At 42.7% G+C, this 19,581-nt stretch overlaps 1 protein-coding gene across 1 annotated transcript in view; it reads left to right on the top strand.

The window, feature by feature from the left end:
- Unc13b (unc-13 homolog B) overlaps positions 1-19,581 on the top strand; it is a 207,861-nt gene that overhangs the window by 108,893 nt on the left and 79,387 nt on the right. Inside the window, exons 10-11 of the mRNA XM_051157295.1 lie at positions 13,410-13,724; positions 15,919-16,009. Coding sequence (XP_051013252.1) covers positions 13,410-13,724; positions 15,919-16,009 — 406 coding nt within the window. The remainder of the gene's footprint in view (positions 1-13,409; positions 13,725-15,918; positions 16,010-19,581) is intronic.

Genomic DNA, 19,581 nt, shown 5'->3' with positions numbered 1-19,581 from the left:
CTGCTGGACAGTCTCATGTCCTAGTTTACTGTCAGTGCTGGAAGTATTTTCAAAGAACTTTTCTCCTCTAACAACCATAACATAACACAGACTCATATTCTGAATCTAAAATGAAATATATTAAAATATATTCAGAATCACATGGAAGTTGGCAATTATTCCTTAATGGTCTTATTGAATAAATGCTTACATTTATTGATTGATTGATTGTTTGGTTTTACAATGCTGGGGATTGAAGTTTTTTGCCATGTGCATGTGAGGTCAGGTGCTCTGCTGCTGAGCTATCTCCCAACACTCTTTGAACTCTTACTTTGTGATCCAATGCATTTAATTAAAGTTTCCGGTGTCAACATGGGTGAGAGGTTAGTTAGAGGGGTTCTCGGCATCTCGCCAGCGTTGCCTTTATTTACTTACTGACTTGAGGCTGCAGGTTCTTGATACACCGCCTCTGCAGGCCTGGGTTCCTGAGCTCACATGACCCTCCTGCTCCAGCCTCTGCAGTAGCTGTGACTGACAGACAGCTGCCACGGTGCTGAGTGCTCACACTCCTGTTCACTGACACTAGTTTATACTGGCATGTCTTAAGGGAAACAGCCTTCCTTCTGTGTGTCTAGATGCATAGGGCAGCACCCTCCTAACTGCACTCTTCTGTTTGGACAGATTAATTTACCTAATCATTACATTATCTTGCTTATTTTCCTGGTTGTTGATGTAATAAATATCACTTAGAAGAGCATTAATGGTATATTTTAAATTACAATCTCTAAAATTTTTGATAATTGTTCTCATAGAAGTTAAAATTTATTTGTTTTAATATATAAAATAAGGTCTAAAAGTAATTGTTATTTCCTACATGGGAAAAGTTAAAAGGATTTTTAAGTAAAGATTTTATTTTAGGTAACTTCTTTTTTTTTGTAGCCTTGACTGTCCTGGTTTAGCACTTACTATGTATATCAGGCCAGCCTCAAACTCACAGAGCACTGGGATTATTTAGGCTTGTGCCCCTCATGCCCAGCTATTATAGACATTTTACAAAATCTGATGTTTTGAAATTATTTTTCCTTTGGAAAGTTTGGAAGAATGGCTGGGGAGGTGGTTCAGTGGGTGAAGCGCTCGCCTCACAGTCCTAACAACCTGAGGTGATCTCCTCAGAGCTAACTGAGGACTGGATTCAGTGGCACAGTGGTAGCAATCCCAGTGTTTATTCCCATCAGGAGATGAGAGGCAGACGAGATCACAAACTCATGGGCTAGCAGCCTGGATACACAGTGGGGAACTACTAGAGACCCTACTTCAAGCCAGGTGGGTGTTCTCGGACCTTACATGTGTTTTGTGGCACCTGTGTGGCACCCACATTCACAGATACGAACACATATGCATGCATTAGACACAAACAACCTTTAGAAGAGATGGAACTAGCATTAATAAGTAGTTCATAGAAGTAGCCTCAAGTCCTTAGGTTACAGAGTGATTTTAGTAAAAACATTTTAAGTCCTCCAAGGAACAAATATGTTCCCCAGGAAAACTAGAAACATACAAATAATTATATTTATTACATCTATGGTCGTGTGTAGATTTATTTTGGAACAATAAAGATTCTTTCCAAATTTGAATTGTTTGAATTGTTCTGAGAGAACACTGCAAGAGTAATGAAACTAGTTAAACAATGAGTTGTTTGAGATGAGTGTGGTGCCACATGCCTTTAATCCCAGCACCGGGAGGCAGAGCCCAGTGGAACTCTGTGGGTTTAAGGCTAGCCTTTCTATGTAGCAAGTTCCAGGACAGCCAGTGCTACATAGAAAGATTATGCTTTTTTTTTTAAAAGTGTGTGTCTGGGTGTTTGGCTTCCTAGCCATTTTACTTAGGGAATCCAGAATAACAGGGATTTTATGTAATGTGGTGTTTGACAACCGAGTCATTCTGTGTTTGCTATTGTGTAGCTTAGGCATTTTTAGTGTTAAAGTACTAAGAGACTATTATTCTCAACTAAGAAAGAGTTTTAATGACTAAATGGCCACTTGGTTCTTCAGTCCAATTACCTTTTTTCGTTTTTGTTTGCTTGTCTATTGTTTTGAGGAAGGCCTCACTACATAGCCCTGGTTGTCCTGGAACTCACTATGTAGACCAGGCTGGCCGCAAACTAGTTGAGCTCCATCTGCCTCTGCCTCCCGAGTGCTGGGATTAAGGTGTACACCACTAAGCCTGACCACACTCCTATGTCTTATCTAAGTGTCAGATATCTAAAAGAACACACTGAGCTGAAAAACTCCTAGTCTGTGGACCTCTTCTGTATAGAAATAAAGACTTAGACTGGACCTGGAGTTTGTGGCAGTCACCATGAGGAAACATAGTCTTTTCTGTCCTCAGTGCTGTAGCTTTGGATTCACAAGCAAAAAATTACAGTGCTTTAAATAATTTCCTCATTTGGTAGAGTTTTACTTCTGATAACCAAAGGTTATTTTTGGAATGTGTTTTTCTTTCTTTTTAAAAGATACAAATCTTTTAAAAAGATTTGGCTAAATCTTGTGCATATAGCCTCAAATATAACATTCAGTGAGTTAACATTTAGCTTTCTTTTTAGACTCAAAAGCATCAACAAATTTTAATACATTTTTTTGGATGTACTTAACTGTTCTAAACTTAGGCATTATGTTTTTAGTGCGGATATTGATAAAATATGTATAAATTTTGTTTCTCAGGAAATAAAAGAAACTGAAAAAATTAGTAATAAATGGTAATAAGTGAAACTTACATTGGTATCAAAGCTGTTGCTTTTCTGTGGTAGAAAAGCTTTATACTGACACAAGATTGGTTGACACATGTGAATTTCCTTCTCATGTTTTTTCAGTTTGATTTTTAAAAAGTCATATTGGGAGTTTTAGTACCATAAACCCATTGAACACGTTTTGAGTCTTATAACTCATTTCTTTCTTTTCTCTGTCTCTCCTTTTTCATTTCCCTTATTCCTTCAATTTTTAACTTCTTACACCAGACAAGACTGGCAGGCTAAGAATAACAGAGTTAGGATTATCTCAGTTTTTTCTAATGTTAGTTATGAAGAGCAAGAAAACCAATATGAGGCGAATGAGAAAACATCACAAGACTTTCTAGAATGTAGTGATATATATTTGAAGGAAGGAAAGGTAAAGGAAACGAGAACCTTTTCAAAAGATGGCGAGAACCACAGCCAAGCAAAGCACCCGGAACTCAGCTTCAGAAGGCTGTCTCCCAGGAGCAGGCATGACCATATGTGTGCGGCACCTGCAGTTCCCAGATATCCTCAGAAAAGTAACACAATAGACAGGAGGAGAAAGACACCCTCATACAGCCATTCTGAAGATAAAGAGAGATGGCATTATAATAACAAGAATAATTCCAAATGTGTATATCCCGACACCAGGAATTCTGGCCATTGTCACAGTGGAAAGGAGAAGCTAAACTATCCAGTTTTGTGCCCTTACAAAATTGGCTTTGTGAAGAGCAGCACCTGGAACAGGAACTTGGAAAGCTGTAGCTATGGTCTGCCCTATTGCTTAAGGAGCCATGGAAGTGCATCTGGCTCTAACTGCCCCATCACTAATCTTACTCCATTAGATATTCTCGATGATTCTGCCAGCAGTACTTCTGAAGAACTTTTAAGTTCTTCCGTTTCTGATGAACAGGAAAGTATGTCACCAACATGGCATTCATCCAGTGTCTACAACATAGGAGACTTTTCTGAAGAATATTACGTGGCAAGTTCAGCATTGCCGTTACAAAGGGTGGACTGCGATGCAAACAGAGTTGGAGATTTGTCCAGATGCTCCATGGAAGCTATGACTCCTTCCTCTGTCAAGGGAGCCAAAAAGAACTACATTGACACAATGGATGAGCTTCAGTGTTTGGTAGAAACAGTGTCAGAGTATTTAGCTGAGAAGGAAGAAGAGATTAATAGGTTTGGTTCACTTTCAAAAACTGAAAAAACACACGAACACAATACTGCTGTCGATAATGCAGAACAGAAACTGCCTGAGGATCATCAAACAGAGCCTATAACTGTTACCCAGAATGCCAAGGCCAAGGCCATATCTTTCCCTGAGCTGAATGGAGTAAAATGTGCTGTTGGTTCTTTATTCAGTTCACTAACAGAAAAGGTAGGTTCAGGCACAAAGCATCTTACAGCCTCTATGGAAAAACTGGTTCATTTAGTTCCAGAGAAAACAGAAACTCTTAATCAAACAGAGACAGTTAATTTGGGACCTAGCCCCAGTGCCAGCTCCGTATTAAAGAAGAGTCTGTCCTCGCAGTCTTTATTATCCTCTCAACCAACTGATGATAAGGATGCTGCCAGACATGGCAGAAGCTCAGAGAAGGAGCACCTGGGTGCTAAGACTGAAGTTGAGAGCTTTCAGCACAGCACAGAAACTGTTACGAAGGGCTCAGCTCCACAGAGCCAGAGCTCAGTTGTGAAGCCTGTTTTCAGCATGCTGACTCCATTTAAGATATTTTCTGAGAAAGAGGAGAGTAAAAATGAAGAGCATAGCAAAGTTCTGAGGAGAGGAAGCCTTGTTGGGTGTGGTTCTGAGTCAAGTCAAAGTGAGGACATCCTTGACAACCGGAATAGTAGTCTCGTTGCTGTAAATAGAAGTAAAAGAGAAACTACAGATCTCCAAACGCAGGCAAGGGAAGATTTGCTGTGCTCACAAGTGGCCAATGAACCTTCAAACTTAGCTAATAGTACAGGGAGGAAGGGTGATACTGAGAGTCCATTGGAAGGAAAACCTTGTGTAGAGCTCTCTCCGCTGCACAACCAACCAAAACTAAGTGCTGGAGATCCTTGCGGGCATGTTGGTGTTGCTGAGAGTAGCCTTGCAAATCAAGAGTCTTCCACAAATGCAGTAGAGGAAGACAAAGTTGGCCATGACGATGATTTCCTCGAGCCACTCAGAAAATCATTTAGTCAGTTTCTCTTTACATCTCCTGAGGTATGTCAAAAGGAAACTTTGTCAGAATCTGCAAAAAATCTTAAGCTGGAGGAAGATGGACAGGAAAGGGATGCCAAGAAAGATGGACATTCGTTTTCATTTAGCAGAAAACTACGGATTCCATTTTTCAGTGTTCTTAGCCATTCTGAAAAACATCAAGATGGGAAAGAGAAAGGAAGCCTTTTTCCTGTGTTTACATTCCCTCTCATGCACAGCTCTAACACTGCTAATAACCCGAGTTTTCACGGCCCAGTAGCAACCACTGAGAAAGAGATCCAGCAAAACTGCCACGTGGACACCAGACTTAGCTCAGTAAAGTCTCATTCATTTCTACATATTCATAATGAGCTAGAGAAACTGGGAAGTACTGAGGAACTCAATAAGAATGACCAAATAAACTGTCCCGAAGATGTCAAACTTAATTCATTAAAATCTAGTTCAATTTCAAATATTCATAATGACCTAGAGAAATTTAATAGCATAGAGGAATTTAATAAGAGTGACAAGACACACTGTTCTCAAGATGACATACACAATACAGTGAGGTTGGACTCAACCTCAAGTAGTAGTAGTGATTTTGGGACAACTGGGAGTTTAGAGAAGTTGAGCCCAGGCAGCCATGCAGCTGTAGGGCACGATGGAAAGGTTGGCCCTGAGCTTGTGCCTGGAGAACGCCTGACTCTGGAGCCCTCAGAAGAGCTTGAGACTCTTCCACAAGTGCTGTTTCCCTTCACATCAGACTCTTCATCAGAGCTTATTTCTGCCGTTTCAAAGTCTACATTGGTTAATGGCATTAGTGAAAACAAAATTGAAAGTAAAACTTCTAACAAAGGAACTCAAAGAGGCTTCTTTTCTGGCCTTTTAAGCAGGTTTGCTTCTCTAGAAAATATGCCTACTCAACAGGAATTCAACTTGAAAAATGACAGTTCTCACCATAAGAATAGTACCTCAAGCTCTTTACTTTCTGGAATATTTAACTTGAAATCAAACAGCAGTGTGAATTATAATCCAAGTGAAGCAAAGCTCATGTCTTTAGATGACATAAAAAGTTTGGATGGAAGTAAGCATTTATCCCCAGATGAAGTCCCTGTTGACTCATGTGTGACTTTTGAGACCCAGAGGAGCCAGGTTGAAAACAATGGAAGTTCTAGCTTTATAAAACACTCTTTGTCATTATCAAAAGAAACTGTTCCATCATCTGATGGTTGGGATGATAATCACCTTGGCCCTCCTACATGGAAAAACCAGGAGAGCGAAAAGCATTGCCCTTCTGAGAACATACTCCGTTGTACTGACCAGGGTGTCTTAGAGAAATCTTTGGCTAAGAGGCCAACACCAAACAATAACCTTGAAATAAAACTACATGAAAGGTCAAATATGTTAAGTTCACAGATATTAAATACTAACATTTTAAGTAATCCAAGCTATTATCAGGGTTTTGATGAGAACTGTTTTGAATGGGATCCTAATAGAAAAGATTCCTCTAAAAACTCCAGAAGACTTCAGCCAGTTTATCGCTTGTTGAATCAAAACACATTTCCATCAGCAGATGCTTTCTTGTGGCTTGACTCAGAAAATCCAGTAATAAATTTGTGCCAAAAAGATCAAAATGCAAATATATTTGAGTGGGGCACAATTCCAAAGAGTGTCATTTCATGTGACTTACCATATGAATCATCTGACCAGTTAGCATTTAATGAAGGTTACTTATTAAGAGGTGATATGTGGGCAGCCAACTCATTATGTGGAAACTCTGGTTATCTTCCAGTTAATGAGACCGAGAATTCACTAGAAGAATTGCCCATTGATTTAAGTTACTCTTCAGATTATGGAAATATTATGTGTTCGCTACTGCAACAAGAATCATTAAGAATGGATGAAAACTTGATCTTTTCGAGTTTTGGTTATGAGTATCAGGAGTGGCTATCATATCTTGAAAATGGAGTTTGGTGGCCCTCAGAGGATGGGGATTATGGATACTTTATGTTTCATGATGGCCAGTATATATACTCTCTCCTCACTGATTCAACTGGGGAGTATGTATATTTATTTATACCTGATTATTATTATTATTATGAATATTTGAACTATAACTTACAGACAGATGCCCTCCCAACTATTAGGTTAGATGACAACGTTATTTCTACCCATAGTCTTAAAGTTCTTGACGAGGAAGATAATTTAGTATGGTATGTTGAAGAAGAACCCAGTGAAGACCCTCTTGATTTATCTGTAACTTTGCCAAGAAGTGAGAGCTCATTGTATGTAAATGTAGAAACCTTTTCTCAAGTACTGGAGTCAAGTTTTGACCAAAAGGATAAACCATTAGATTTTTCAGGGTATAATTCTCAAAAGTTTAAAAGGGATTTTAGGTCTTTCATAGGGAGACCCTATTGTTCAGAAGACCCTGAGTGTATATTGGATCTCAGAAACAAGCCAGGAAATATGAGCAGTCATGTCTTAAATAGAGGCCCAGCTATAGAGAGAGACACGAGCTGGCCTTTAGCTAAAAAGTCCTCAGCTCACCTTTCCAGGTTCCATTTGCTTCAGCCATCTTCTGAAGAAGCTTCTTCTTTAGTTCATCCTGAGAGTATGACTGAAAGTTCACAAAAGGAAGAAATATCTTCAATGAACAAATTGACACCTGTACTTTCTGTTTTGGGTGCTTTGGTTAGAAGTAGTGTGAATTTTGACAAGAACGAACCTGTAGATGGTTTGGTCATTCAGAAAACAGACCAGCAACCAGAGTCGTGTGAGCCTGCATGTGATGGTCTTCAGCCATTAACCCTGAGTAACTCCACAAAGGAGGGCGGAAGCCATCCTAAGGATTTGGAGAGGCAGACTGCATCCAGTGTCCATGGGCCAGAGTTTACTGGCAACATAAGGCAAGAAATTGCTTTTCATAAAAATGTTCATACAGAAAAAGAAAGTTTATTAAAATCTGGTTTTCAAGTAAGTCAAACAACTCTTAAAGTTCAAACAGATGTGGATAATGTTAAAATTATTACATCAAAGTCCATTTCAGATCCTCTTGCACCACAGCTTAGTAAGGATGAGCATAAAAATTGTGAGATTCTGCAGGACCAGCCTTCCAAAGAACCTGAGAGACCTTTCCTTAAAAGTGCACTGAGACTCTTCCGTTGGGAAGAAGACTCTTCAGTAAGTACAGTGACAAATGAAAAACAGGCATCTGGAATTTTGAACCTCTTTAAAACCCAAGTGAATAAGGAAGAATCATCAAACTTGGAAAAGAATGGTGATAAAGGTGGAAAGATTTCACCTCAGGAGAAGAAAGAATCTTCTGGTGTTTCAAATTTTTTTGGTACCTTTGGGGATTTCTTTAAAACCAATGTGTCCCCCAAACAGACAACTGAAAATAGGTCTGCTTCTTCAGTAACTGATGAGGATGAAGGCAGGTCAAGTCCCAACCCCGTACACCTAATGCATCAGGACACAGGAAACTTTTCTCCTGCACCAGTTTCCTCAAAAAAGGTTAGAATTAGAAGTCTGACCAAACAAACCACTATTGATGACAGTGGGCTAAGAGAGCCATCAACGAGGGAGATGCAGAGTATTGATCTGAAAGAGAAAGAGGACCCTGTCAGAGACCACCGGCTGCAGCAATCAGCAAGTCCACCTGTCTCAACAGGTAGTCCCAAAGAGTCTCCGAGAGGCTCCTCAAAAGGGACTGGTGCCATATCCACAAGAACAGAGGTTCCAAGGAATAGCAAAAAGTCTTTTGATGCTCAGAGTAGAAGAAATACAAATGAGCAAGATAATTTTCCCAACCAAGACTGGAAATGTTCAACTGCTACATCTGCATCCCAACAAGAGCTGCCAACCAGAAAGAATATATTTTCTTTCTTAAGTGGATCTGAAAAATCTGAGAACAAAGTCTCTGCGGCTCTCCCAAGGGCCAAGTCTCAAGCAGAAGGGCTGTTCACTCTTCCTTCCTTTTTCTCCACGGCTAGCTCAAGCGTCAAGGATGCCTCTCAAAACAGCTCTGCTTTCAGTTTGTTTAACTTGTCTTTTTTAGAGAAGCAGCAGACATCTGAGGAGAAGCAAAGCCGTCCAACAGTTGCTCCAGTGACTACCCAGCCCTGTAGGAGGCCGCTTGTCTCTGCAGACCCTAGAGACACAACGGCAAAGGAAGGTCCTAAGGGTTGCAAAGAAAGCATTGTCCGGGAAACAGTTCATGAAGAGCCAGTGGCTCCTTGCTCCTCCCCTAGCAGTGCAGCTAAGCTGAGTACCTTCCTTGTAGATGAGCTCCATGTGGAGAAAACCCAGGGAAAAGTGGATTCCAGTGAGGAAGGAGCAGAAGGGACAACCGCTTCTGATTTCCAAGTGTATCAGTTGCCAGACAATGATATTCCTCTTTTACCAGAATTTCAGGAACAAACCCTGGGGGCAGCTCCTCAGGAAGAAGAGGCTTCCCTCCAGGAAACCTTCCCCAGGGACCCAGCAGCTAAACCCTTTCCTCGTGAGAATGGTTTGAATGAGCAGCTCAATGATTTAGATGTTTGTACTGAACACCAAAATGAAAGATTGACCACCGGCCCATTGAACTTGCCACTGGAAAATGACCCTGACGGTCTCTCAGCACAGACCCTGGATTCACCTGCTTCTCCAGACCCACGGCATGCGGGGCTCCTTCAGAACCGAGACGCAGACAAATTAGAAGATAGATCAGTGTTAGGCTCCAAAGTAGAAATGCTTTCAGGGTTTGTGACCAAAGTAAAATCATTTTCTGGGTCCTTAATTGAACAGCCTAAGACCTTTTCAGGACTTTTTTCTTCTCCTAAATCTCCAAAGAAAAATTCATTTTTTCCCTTTTCTTCTGATGCATCATCTCAGCCCCTCAAAAGCGAGTTGTTTGGATTTTTCAGAAGTCCCAAACCAGAGACACATAAACAAGAACCATATGTAAATACTTCATGCCTTCAAAGTGGTTATTCCAGAGACCCTAGGGGAACAGGACCTCCAAAACACTGGCGTGGAGATGCCACCTCTGCAGGACTCAATTCGGAATCTGCTCGCAGCACCCGTAGCATGACTGTGGTTGATGCAAAGTCAGAATCAAGTCCCTTGGCAGATGACCATAAACTAACACCTGGAATCGAGGAGAGTAATATTCGTGAAAATATTTCAGAACCCCCATGTCTTGAAGTACTTGCCACATCTTCTGTCTCAGAGGACGATATGGGACAAGGAGCACTATCTTTGAGTGATGAAGGAGACATGGGGCTCTTGCAGGGCACAGACACAGAGGCATCCTTGGAAGCAGAGCATGTTCTTCCAGCACAGCCACAGCCAGATCCTGCTGAAGAGTTTCTCCCTTCAAGCCAACCACTTCTTGAACCAGAGCCAGAGCCAGAGCCAGAGCCAGAGCCAGAGCCAGAGCCAGAGCTTGCTACAGCCTCCCCAGACCAGGAGTTCCCGGGGCTTGCAACTACTTCTCTAGAAGCCAGTACTTCAGTGTTTGATGAGGCAGGAGCCAGTGAGAGTACCACGCTGGAAACACAAGCGACCCTTTCTTACCCTTTGCAAGAGCAACCTGTGCTTTGTGCCAAAGAAAGGTCTAGTATACTTGATGGCCCAAAAGATCTACCTGCAGCCCCCCAGGAAACAGAACAGACAAGATCTCATTTTGAGATACCAAATATGGCCAGTTGGCCAAAGCTTCACTTCCCGTCTCCTTCTTCTGACCATGGGAAGACACTGAGCTCTCTCTTTAACCCATCTTGCTCATCTGGTAACATGGCAACAGAAACTGGCTTAATGTCAGGTTTTAAGAAGTTGTCCACTCTGTTTGAAGGAGCTAGTGAGGGGAAAGGGGGTATCCTGGGAAATGAACCAAAACTAGTGTTTGGAAAGAAACTAGATCTTTCTTTTCCTTGGACAAAAGAGAATAAAGGAGACCCTGAGAAAATGCCTGCAGAATCTTCTCCTCCAGTTGTGGTTGTTAATGGTGACCAGGACCTTATTGTCAGCAAGGCTAGCAAAGTTTTGGAGTCTTCTCAAATACCCAGTGCTAGTCCTGAGCCAGCTGACGTCTGTACCCAACCCTCTGGAGCCACTGAACAGGTAGAGGCCAGGCCAGGTGACTGTACCCTTGGGCTTTCAAGACCTGGTGAAGTGGAAAGCCAGCTGGAGATTTCAGCCTCTGGAGAAGACTGGGGTGCAGACAGCGGCCTGTCTGGATCTGCCTGTCCTTCAGAGAAACACAGGGAAGAGCACCACACCATCTCTGGCCTGCTTCAGCCAGAGAAGCAAGAAGAGGTGTCTGCTAGCACTGCCTCTGTTTTGAATGTGGGGCCGCAAGTCAGTCTGGAGGATGTCAAGGAGCCAGTGACCAACAAAAGGCCTGTTCTCGACTCAGACATCATAAATGGTTTTAAGGAATCGACCATTTATGATGCAAATAATTAGTGGTAGATATCATAGCTTGCTCTCAGTCCATCCTGTGTCTTTCCCAGCACCCAAACTTCATGTTAATTAGGGGTTAAGTGACAAAAACATATGTGTGGGTGTTGTCATTCTCCCTTTTCTGGTGACAGACAGAATTCATTTAGTGGACATGGAGCATCTACTGTTAGGAAAGAATATTTACATAGTGTGGTCTGCTCTGGAGAGGGGAGGATAGGAAGAGGCAGCGAGTATTTAAGCGGTATCTATAATTATAAGTATATAATCAGATAGGATACCTTCTTGGGTCTCAAACACTTATAGTAGATGGGAATAGTTGTAGTTGGCTGTGTTTCCAAGTCTTCTAAGATGTCTCCCCAGTGGCTGTGAGAGTGTAAAGTAAAACACAAAGTGCAAAGGATGACAGGCTCACCTGTATTCCACCTGCAGCCCCAGGTGCGGGAATACCCTCTTCCACATGGATTTCAAAGGCTGACTTAGAATGATCTGTGCTCCATATTCTGTTGCACGTGGACTTGAAACTTCTGGGGTCTCTCATACAGACTATATGCTGTGTACTCTGCTGCAGTGCTCCGGACTGAACAACTAGAACAAAGAACAACCCGGGTGCCATGATACTTTACTCAGAGCTGCAGTCCTTTTGCTGCTGTTCTGTCATCTGAGCACTGACCAGGGCCATCTGTAGAGGTTACTGCCCCGAGTGCAAGCACTGCACAATATATAGCCTAGGGATGCTACTCAGATCTCTGGACCAAACATAGATCTACTTTGAACAGTAGAGAGAGAGAGACAGAGGGACAGAGAGAGCACATTAGATCTGTTTAGAACACTGGCCTGGTGATACGTGTTCTGCTAGTATGTACTAAAGAATCAGACACCAGCCTGAAAATAGCAGGCAACTGAGAGGACTCATAGGAAAAATCTCCTTGGACAGCAACAGTGTCTTCTCTTAATCTGACTAAAGGTAAATAGAAGACCTTAAGTTAAAGACTTGATTCTGGCAAAAACAAAGCAAAACCAACTCCTTTGCATAAAAGCTTTCCAGAAGGATGCCTGCTAGTATCCCTTGACAGGGCATGGAGATGTCCAAACAGGCTGCCTGGTCTCAGAGCTCATCACTGACCCTTCATCCTCATAGAGGACCAAATCCCTTAGAAGATGACCAAGCATCCTGGCAGGCATCTTGATACTGTTCTGGCCTGAGGTCTGCCTTCCCTGCTGTCCTCACAGTTACTCTCATAGCAGGGGATGTTCCTTTCTGTGCCTGGGGATGCAGGTGATGGAGAGGGCTGAGTTGGCCCCGCCTCATACTCAGAGATAACTTTAGTGCAGATGCAGAGGTGCTGTACTTAATTCACTTCATGCACAGCAGATGGACAGATAGGTCTTGGGGGATAGTTCCTGTGCTGCTAAGGGTATCACTGTTGGTTTGTGTTGGTGAAACCTGTGGAATTCCCTGCAGAATTCTTTAATCCTGGTCTTCATCACCCAGTGGCTTTCATACTTCATCCTGCAGACTGAAGGAGCATGTCTCCCTGCTTTGTTAAGACCCAGGTGCACACGTTTTGTAATTTCAGAGGAAGCAGTAAGAACTTCTGTTTATTAAATAATAGAAGGGATGGGACTCAATTCCCTTCACTTTACTATGTGGGATTTGGAAAACTTTAATCACAGCCACTGGAGAAGTTTCTTTAGAAGACTGAGTAAAGAGTTTATAAACCAGCAAAAGGCCACTTTACTATCTCTTTGTTATGCAGACAGGTGCCAATTGGGTAAACTATTCTTCAAAGTCAGAGCTGAGGTTGAGTGGTGTCAGAGGCGTAGAATGCTGTCTTTTTCCTTTTGTGGTTGACTAGACCAATTTGTCTAGATTGAAATGTTTGCCCTTGCTTGCTAGGACCCTCCTGTGTGTGATTGTCCCTGCTCTGCGCACTCACTAGTTCCCAGGTGTATCTGTATTTGCCGTCTGGTCCTTGGTTCGTGTTTATTTACCAGTCTGTTTTCTTTCCATTCTCACAGCCCTACCAGCAGCAGTAGGTATGGCTCCTCCTGTAACGTGAGCCAAGGAAGCTCCCTGCTCAGTGAACTAGATCAGTGCCATGAGCAAGATGGTGACCGCCGGGAGAGGGACTCCATGCATTCTAGCCACAGCTATGGAAGCCTCTCCAGAGATGGCCAGGCTGCCCTGGGGGAACAAGAAAAGGCCTTGGAAGGAACATGTGAGTCAGAGAAAGGGAAAACCGGTGAACCCAAGGAACTGAGAGTCGATGCCACCATCTACCCCCCTCCAGATCTGGTGCTACCCAAGGACCACACCCTAGGACCCCAGGAGAGGTAGGTGATGACCAGCTCACATGCTGCCTGCTGTGTCTCTTATTGAGTAAAAACACTTTTCACTTGTTTTCTTGCAGCTAGGTAGGGTGGGGGCCACAGCATTCATGGTCAAGTTGGTACATCTTCCTTTGATTTTTGGTATAACTCCCAAGATACGTGAGGGACTATGTTACTGAGGTACATGTGCACCAGGACTTCTTGAGTGTGCAGTCTTGACCCCACAGATGGCATCCTCTGAGTCATAAATTGGGCCTGAGGCCCACAGGTTGCTTTGATCAATAGTTCCCATTGCCTAGGGATCCTTGCCCTACTCTATTCATATTTTAATTTCTTTGGTGAACATTGATGTTTGGTTCTGTTTTACTCTGTCTGAGGAAAATCAGGACAGAATTAAGGAAGATCTGACACATTTAAAACATCTGCCTATAATTAAAAAGCAAGTGTTCATGGCTTGGCAGTGTGTCGGGTATTTTGTATCTGTAAGAAGAAAATTTTATAATGTGTCTTTTGTCTAAGCGTGGTGTACACCTGTAATCCAGTACTAAGGAGGCTGAAGCAGAAGGGTCAGGGGCTTCAGACCAACCCGAGCTACACAGTGAGACCCTGTGTAAATACAGCCTGAAAAGTAACTGAAAGTCACCCTTTACGAATCCTGTAATAAAGTTTTATATAGAATTTGAGTGTTCTTTTTTATACCACTGCGGTAACTTCTTGAGAATACCTGAGAGATTTGGGCATAGTAGACCACTCAGTTTTGGTATTGTTGACATTTTGTTTAGGACAAATAATTACTATGGGAAACTACCATATTCATTTTAGGGCACTTGTTAGATTCTCTGGCCTACACAGTAGATGCTAATAGCAGTGAGCAGGGTGACAACCAAAACTCCCCAGACATTGTCAGACCCAAGTATAAAGTCCTGCCCTATGCCCAGCTGAACACCACGAGGGTAGAATGCTATGACTGTCAGACTTGCAGATTTCATCACAAAACTAGGAGACCAGGACAAGGAATGTCAGGTGGCTGCATGAATCATGTGTCTTCCTGGAGATTATTATAAAGTTACTTTCTCTGTTTTTCCTTTTTTTCTTTTTTTAAAGGTAAGGTCTTAGGTTGTTGTTCAGGCTGGCTCCAGCCTTGTAACTTAACCTCCTGACTGCTAAGATTATAAGCATGCACTCCAATGCCTAGCTCCACTCTTGTTTTTTAGTCATCTGTTGTGGTTCACCTAATAGTCAGGAGGCCCAGGAGACTGAGGTCTAGACCAGGCCTCATACTCGGTTGATGTCCCACCAAAAGGCTGGTTCTTTATGGACCTTGAACCTAACACTACTGTGGTGAGAGCTGAGCTCTTGGTAGAGAAGTGAAGTAAGTGCTCGTTCCCATGAGCACTTGTTCATTCCACTGTGGTCTCCTCGCAGGCTTCAGCTGCACATGGTAGCCAAGTTCTTGGTCAGAATACCTTGTTCAGAAGTGCTCACAAATGGTTTAGAACAATTAGACCCCGTCAGAGACTCGCATAAATTTGACATGTGCTACCTTGACTGTAGCCTCCAGAAGGAGGAAGGGCAGAGACGACCCGGAACCAGCACTGTTCCAGTCGGAAGCCTCGATGATGGGCTAGTCTGCCTTTGAAGTACTTGGCCATGTTTACTGTTCATTTCATAGGACAGTGTCCCTGAGGGAGCTCAACATATAAAATGATGACAGGATGTCATCTTTTGATGTAGTCTCAGTGTTGCTAAGTCTTTCAAAGTAGTGGAGCAGAAAGGGTTTGCAGAACAAAAGTTTCTCTTAAGAAAGCTGTGCAAAGTCCCAGGGGAGGCTGGCGGTCCCCAGCAGTGGCAGAGCAAGGGTGACATGTTCATCCAGCCTCTTGGGTGTGTACATTTGATGCCGACTCAGAGCCCTTGCCGTGGCTTCTTGTTTTATCACCTCTCAGTGTCTGTGCACATGGGAAAGGAGAAGGAGGGTGTGTGTGTGAAAAGGTGAAAGGAGTTGTTGTTTTAAAGAGGAATTGTTTGCAAAATAGGTGTTGAGAACTATGCTGTTCTGTGGCTAGAACACTAGCCAACTGTAGGCATGGGCACAGAACTATTTTATTTTGAATATTTGGCAATCTTGCCTTGAGTATTGTCACTTTGTTGCCTCTGCTGTTTACAAGAAAGATCTTTTTGTTGTTGTTGTTCCAAGTGTTCCCGAGGAGAATGCATCTTCACCGTTTACCCAAGCCAGAGCACACTGGATCCGAGCAGTTACCAAGGTCCGACTCCAGTTGCAGGAGGTAGGACATTTGTTTCAGTAACGGTTGGGACAGTTTTTTCCTTTGAAAAATTTGGGAGACATATGGTACTGGAGAAGCTGTCAGGAGTTAGTCATCTTCTTACAGTGTGCTTCTGGGAATGCAATTAAGCTAGAGCCTTCAGAGATGGGAGGTGGCCTTGGATTTTTCTAGGCTGCTTAATGAAAATCAGATAGGACTAGTGGGCGGGAACTTGAAGGTTAAATGCTCATTTTCTCTACTGACTTCTCTTGGTGTAATGTTAAGGGAACAAGGCCTCTTAGATAGTTTGTTGTATTATTTATTATCCAGCTAGATAACACTGGCTGATTTTAGATAGGCTTAGAAATAAGGTATAGGCATTTTTACAGAAAAATTTGAACCCTAATTTAAGGCCCCAAACATGGCTTAGTGGGTAAGATGTGCAGTGAGGTCCTGGAGAGGTGGCTCAGTGGGTACAGGTGTTTTCTGTGCAAACATGAAGATCTGGGTTTGTTTCTCAGCGCCCATGTGAAAGGCTGCGCATTGCTGTATATGCCTGCAACCCCAGCACTGGGAAGGGGAGACAGAAGGATCATGGGCGTCACCATTCCATTTTCAGACCCCATGAGAATCCCTGTGTAAGAATAAGGCAGAGAGTGATGGAGCAGGGCACCTGGCTTCCTCTGGCCTCCATGCACACATATGACACATAGACAAAACCCTTATGCTGGTAAGGAAATAAAGGAGCTGCAAAGGGGGAGGAGGAGGGGGGAGGGAGGAAAGGATAAGAATTGGCTGACTGGCCTGCTCCCATGCCTCGCTCAGCTGCCTTTCTATGCAGCCTAGGACCACCTGCCCAGGGGTGGCACTGTCCTAGGAGCTTGGGCCTGTCCATGGCCACCGTTAGCCAAGAACATCCCCTGCCGGCTTGTCTACAGTGTGAGGTTTCTCCTCCCAGATAACTTTGTTTTCATCAAGTTGACATAAAACTCACCAGGACAAAATTTTTCTTTTTATTTCTATCGTTAAAAGTTCTCTTAGCAAAGCATGTCCTTATCTGTGCATCAGAGACAGGCAGTCTGCAGGCAGCAGCAGTTACTAGTGTAAAGCTCGGCAGACATTAGAAACCTCACACATGCTCACATGTGTACACACACCCTTTAGAGATTAATTTGAAACCTAAGGAAAGTTCTGGTGCAGTCATACCCCGCCATCGAATGCCATGTCCGCCTGCGCTGCACATTTTCTTCATTCTCTTCCCTCTAGTGCGACCAGTCTTCCTCTGAATCACTTAAGAGAAAGTTGCAGACAAGAGATTCGGCCACATTTAAATACTCGTATCCACCCCTAAAAAATAAGGTCACTCCTCTGAATAACCATAATCGCACTAATAGAAAACACCAGTAACAGCACTGGCATCAGGACACCACACAAATTTGCCAGCTGCTCCTACAAGGTCTCTCTTTCCCTTCTGACCCAGAGTCCAATGGCCACTGTCTCCTTCAGCCTGGAGCAGTTCTCTGCCTTTGTTGTCCTCACGGTTTTAAATGGTGAAGGCTTTCATTCTGTAGCGTGGGTCCACTCTGTGTGTCCTGATGTCAGGCTCAGGCCACGCATACTTGATAGGGATTACAAAAGAAGTACCTGTGCGAACCTGCCCTGCCGGGTTTGATATTAGCCTTGGTGTTGGTTAAGTTTGTATCCCTCAGGTCCGTCCGTCCCCCACCCCCCGACAGGCCCCCACCCCTCCAGCTCTTTCCCTTCGTAGTGAGAGCCTCCGAGACTACGCTGCTGTCTTCTTCCTCTTCAGCTCCGGGCCTACTAGTGATGGCACCTGTCTGGGGCGGCCGGTGGTATTGTAGATGCTGACTTTGTTTCCACCATCCTTTCTACAGTGAGGAGTGGGTGTTCCAGTATAAGAAAATTTTCCTTTTCACCTATTAGTTCAATTAAGTAAGACTCACAGGTTCTCTAGTGTATCTGTTATATTATAATTTATTTCTATAAATTATTCTAGTTAACCTTTATACACCATCACACACACAGACACACACACACAGACACACACACACAGACACACATACACAGAGACACACACAGACATACACACACAGACATAATTTTGTGGATTGTTTTTAAGGTATGATCTCACTTTGTAGCCTTTGCTAGCTTGGAGTTTCCTATGTATTCTAGGCTAGTCTCAAACTTTCAATATTTTTGTGTAAACCTCTGGAGAATACTAGGGTTGTATAATGTGCTATTACACCCAGCCTACAAAACATAACATTTAAATTTGTTAAAATTTGAATTTGCTGATTTTGGTTTTTTTGCATCAAGGTCTTGTTATGCAGGCCAGGCTGGCCTCAAACATATGCTCTTCCTCCATCAGCCTTCTGTATGTTGGGATTAAAAGTCTGTATTTAAAAATGCTACCTTTAAAAATGTTTTTTTTTTATCATTAATAAATATTCTTAGATGCCAGTTGTTAATTTGTTATGCTTTTCACATTTTAATTTGCATGCTGTAATATGTTCTATGTAATATGCTCTGTTGCTCTTATTTTTGAGTGACAAGCCAAGCTAGAAATGAGAACCTTTTATCTTGGTCATTTCACATGAGTGTAAGTTACTACGTTGTTACTCATCAATGACTTACATGAAGGACAGAGGTCTGCTTTAAGTTGCCTTCTGTAATCTGGGCTGATGGAGCGGCCAGCATTGCCAGTGACAATGGTGAAGGGAAAGGAAAGTGAGGAGTCAGCGGGAACGTAGCAAATGGCTCTGCAGGTCTGCCTCCACCCCGAGAATTCAGACGCCAGTCATCTTGCTCATGTTTGCCATGTTGAAGCACTTCACCAATCCCCCTAACTCAACGAGCAGTGTGAGGGACGCCCAAAGGGGTCTGCACCTCCTGTAGGGCATGCCGCAGCCTAGTCGCCTGCTAGTCATGTGCAGCCTAGTCGCCTGCTAGTCATGCCAGGGTTACTTTCCTTTCTTAACCCACCAATAGGGTGATTTGTCAAACTTTTGGGGTTTTGGTATTCTTTTAGGTAGTAATGTCATAGTAGTTTAATACGTTTCTCACTTGTATAAAGTTGAACGTTTTTTCTTACATAAAAAGGCTAATTATAAATTGTTTTGTGTGACTAATCTATTCTTTCTCTATTTCTATGAAATTATTTTTTTCTTATTAATTCTCTGAGTTTTTTGTTTTAGGAAAATTAACTCTTTGTTATATGTGTTGCCAGTATTTTCTCAGTGTATCATTGTGAGGAAATATAAAAAATTAAAAAAAAACCCTAGTTTTCTAATTTATAAAATAAAGAGAACAATAGTAACTTTCTCTTAGCATGGCAAATTATCCTGAAAAGCCACGACTTTAGAAAAGAATATGAGGAAAGAAAAAAAGTACACACTTCAGTGGCTCCACATTGTTTCCATGATACAGTAAATTCCTTCTGGTCTAGCTCTACGCAGTTCAGAGTGTGAGTCATGGATCAGCACAGCCTGGGAACTGTTCATTTTAGTCTTTGATAAAATAAGTAATAAATTGAAAGCGAGCCTTCAGAGACAATTTCAGTTGCCATGACATCA

The sequence above is a fragment of the Acomys russatus genome, chromosome 2 (genome assembly GCF_903995435.1).
Source record: "Acomys russatus chromosome 2, mAcoRus1.1, whole genome shotgun sequence".
NCBI classification, from domain to species: domain Eukaryota; kingdom Metazoa; phylum Chordata; class Mammalia; order Rodentia; family Muridae; genus Acomys; species Acomys russatus.
Note: the sequence above shows the minus strand (reverse complement) of the source record. Positions and strands in the feature narration are given on the sequence as shown.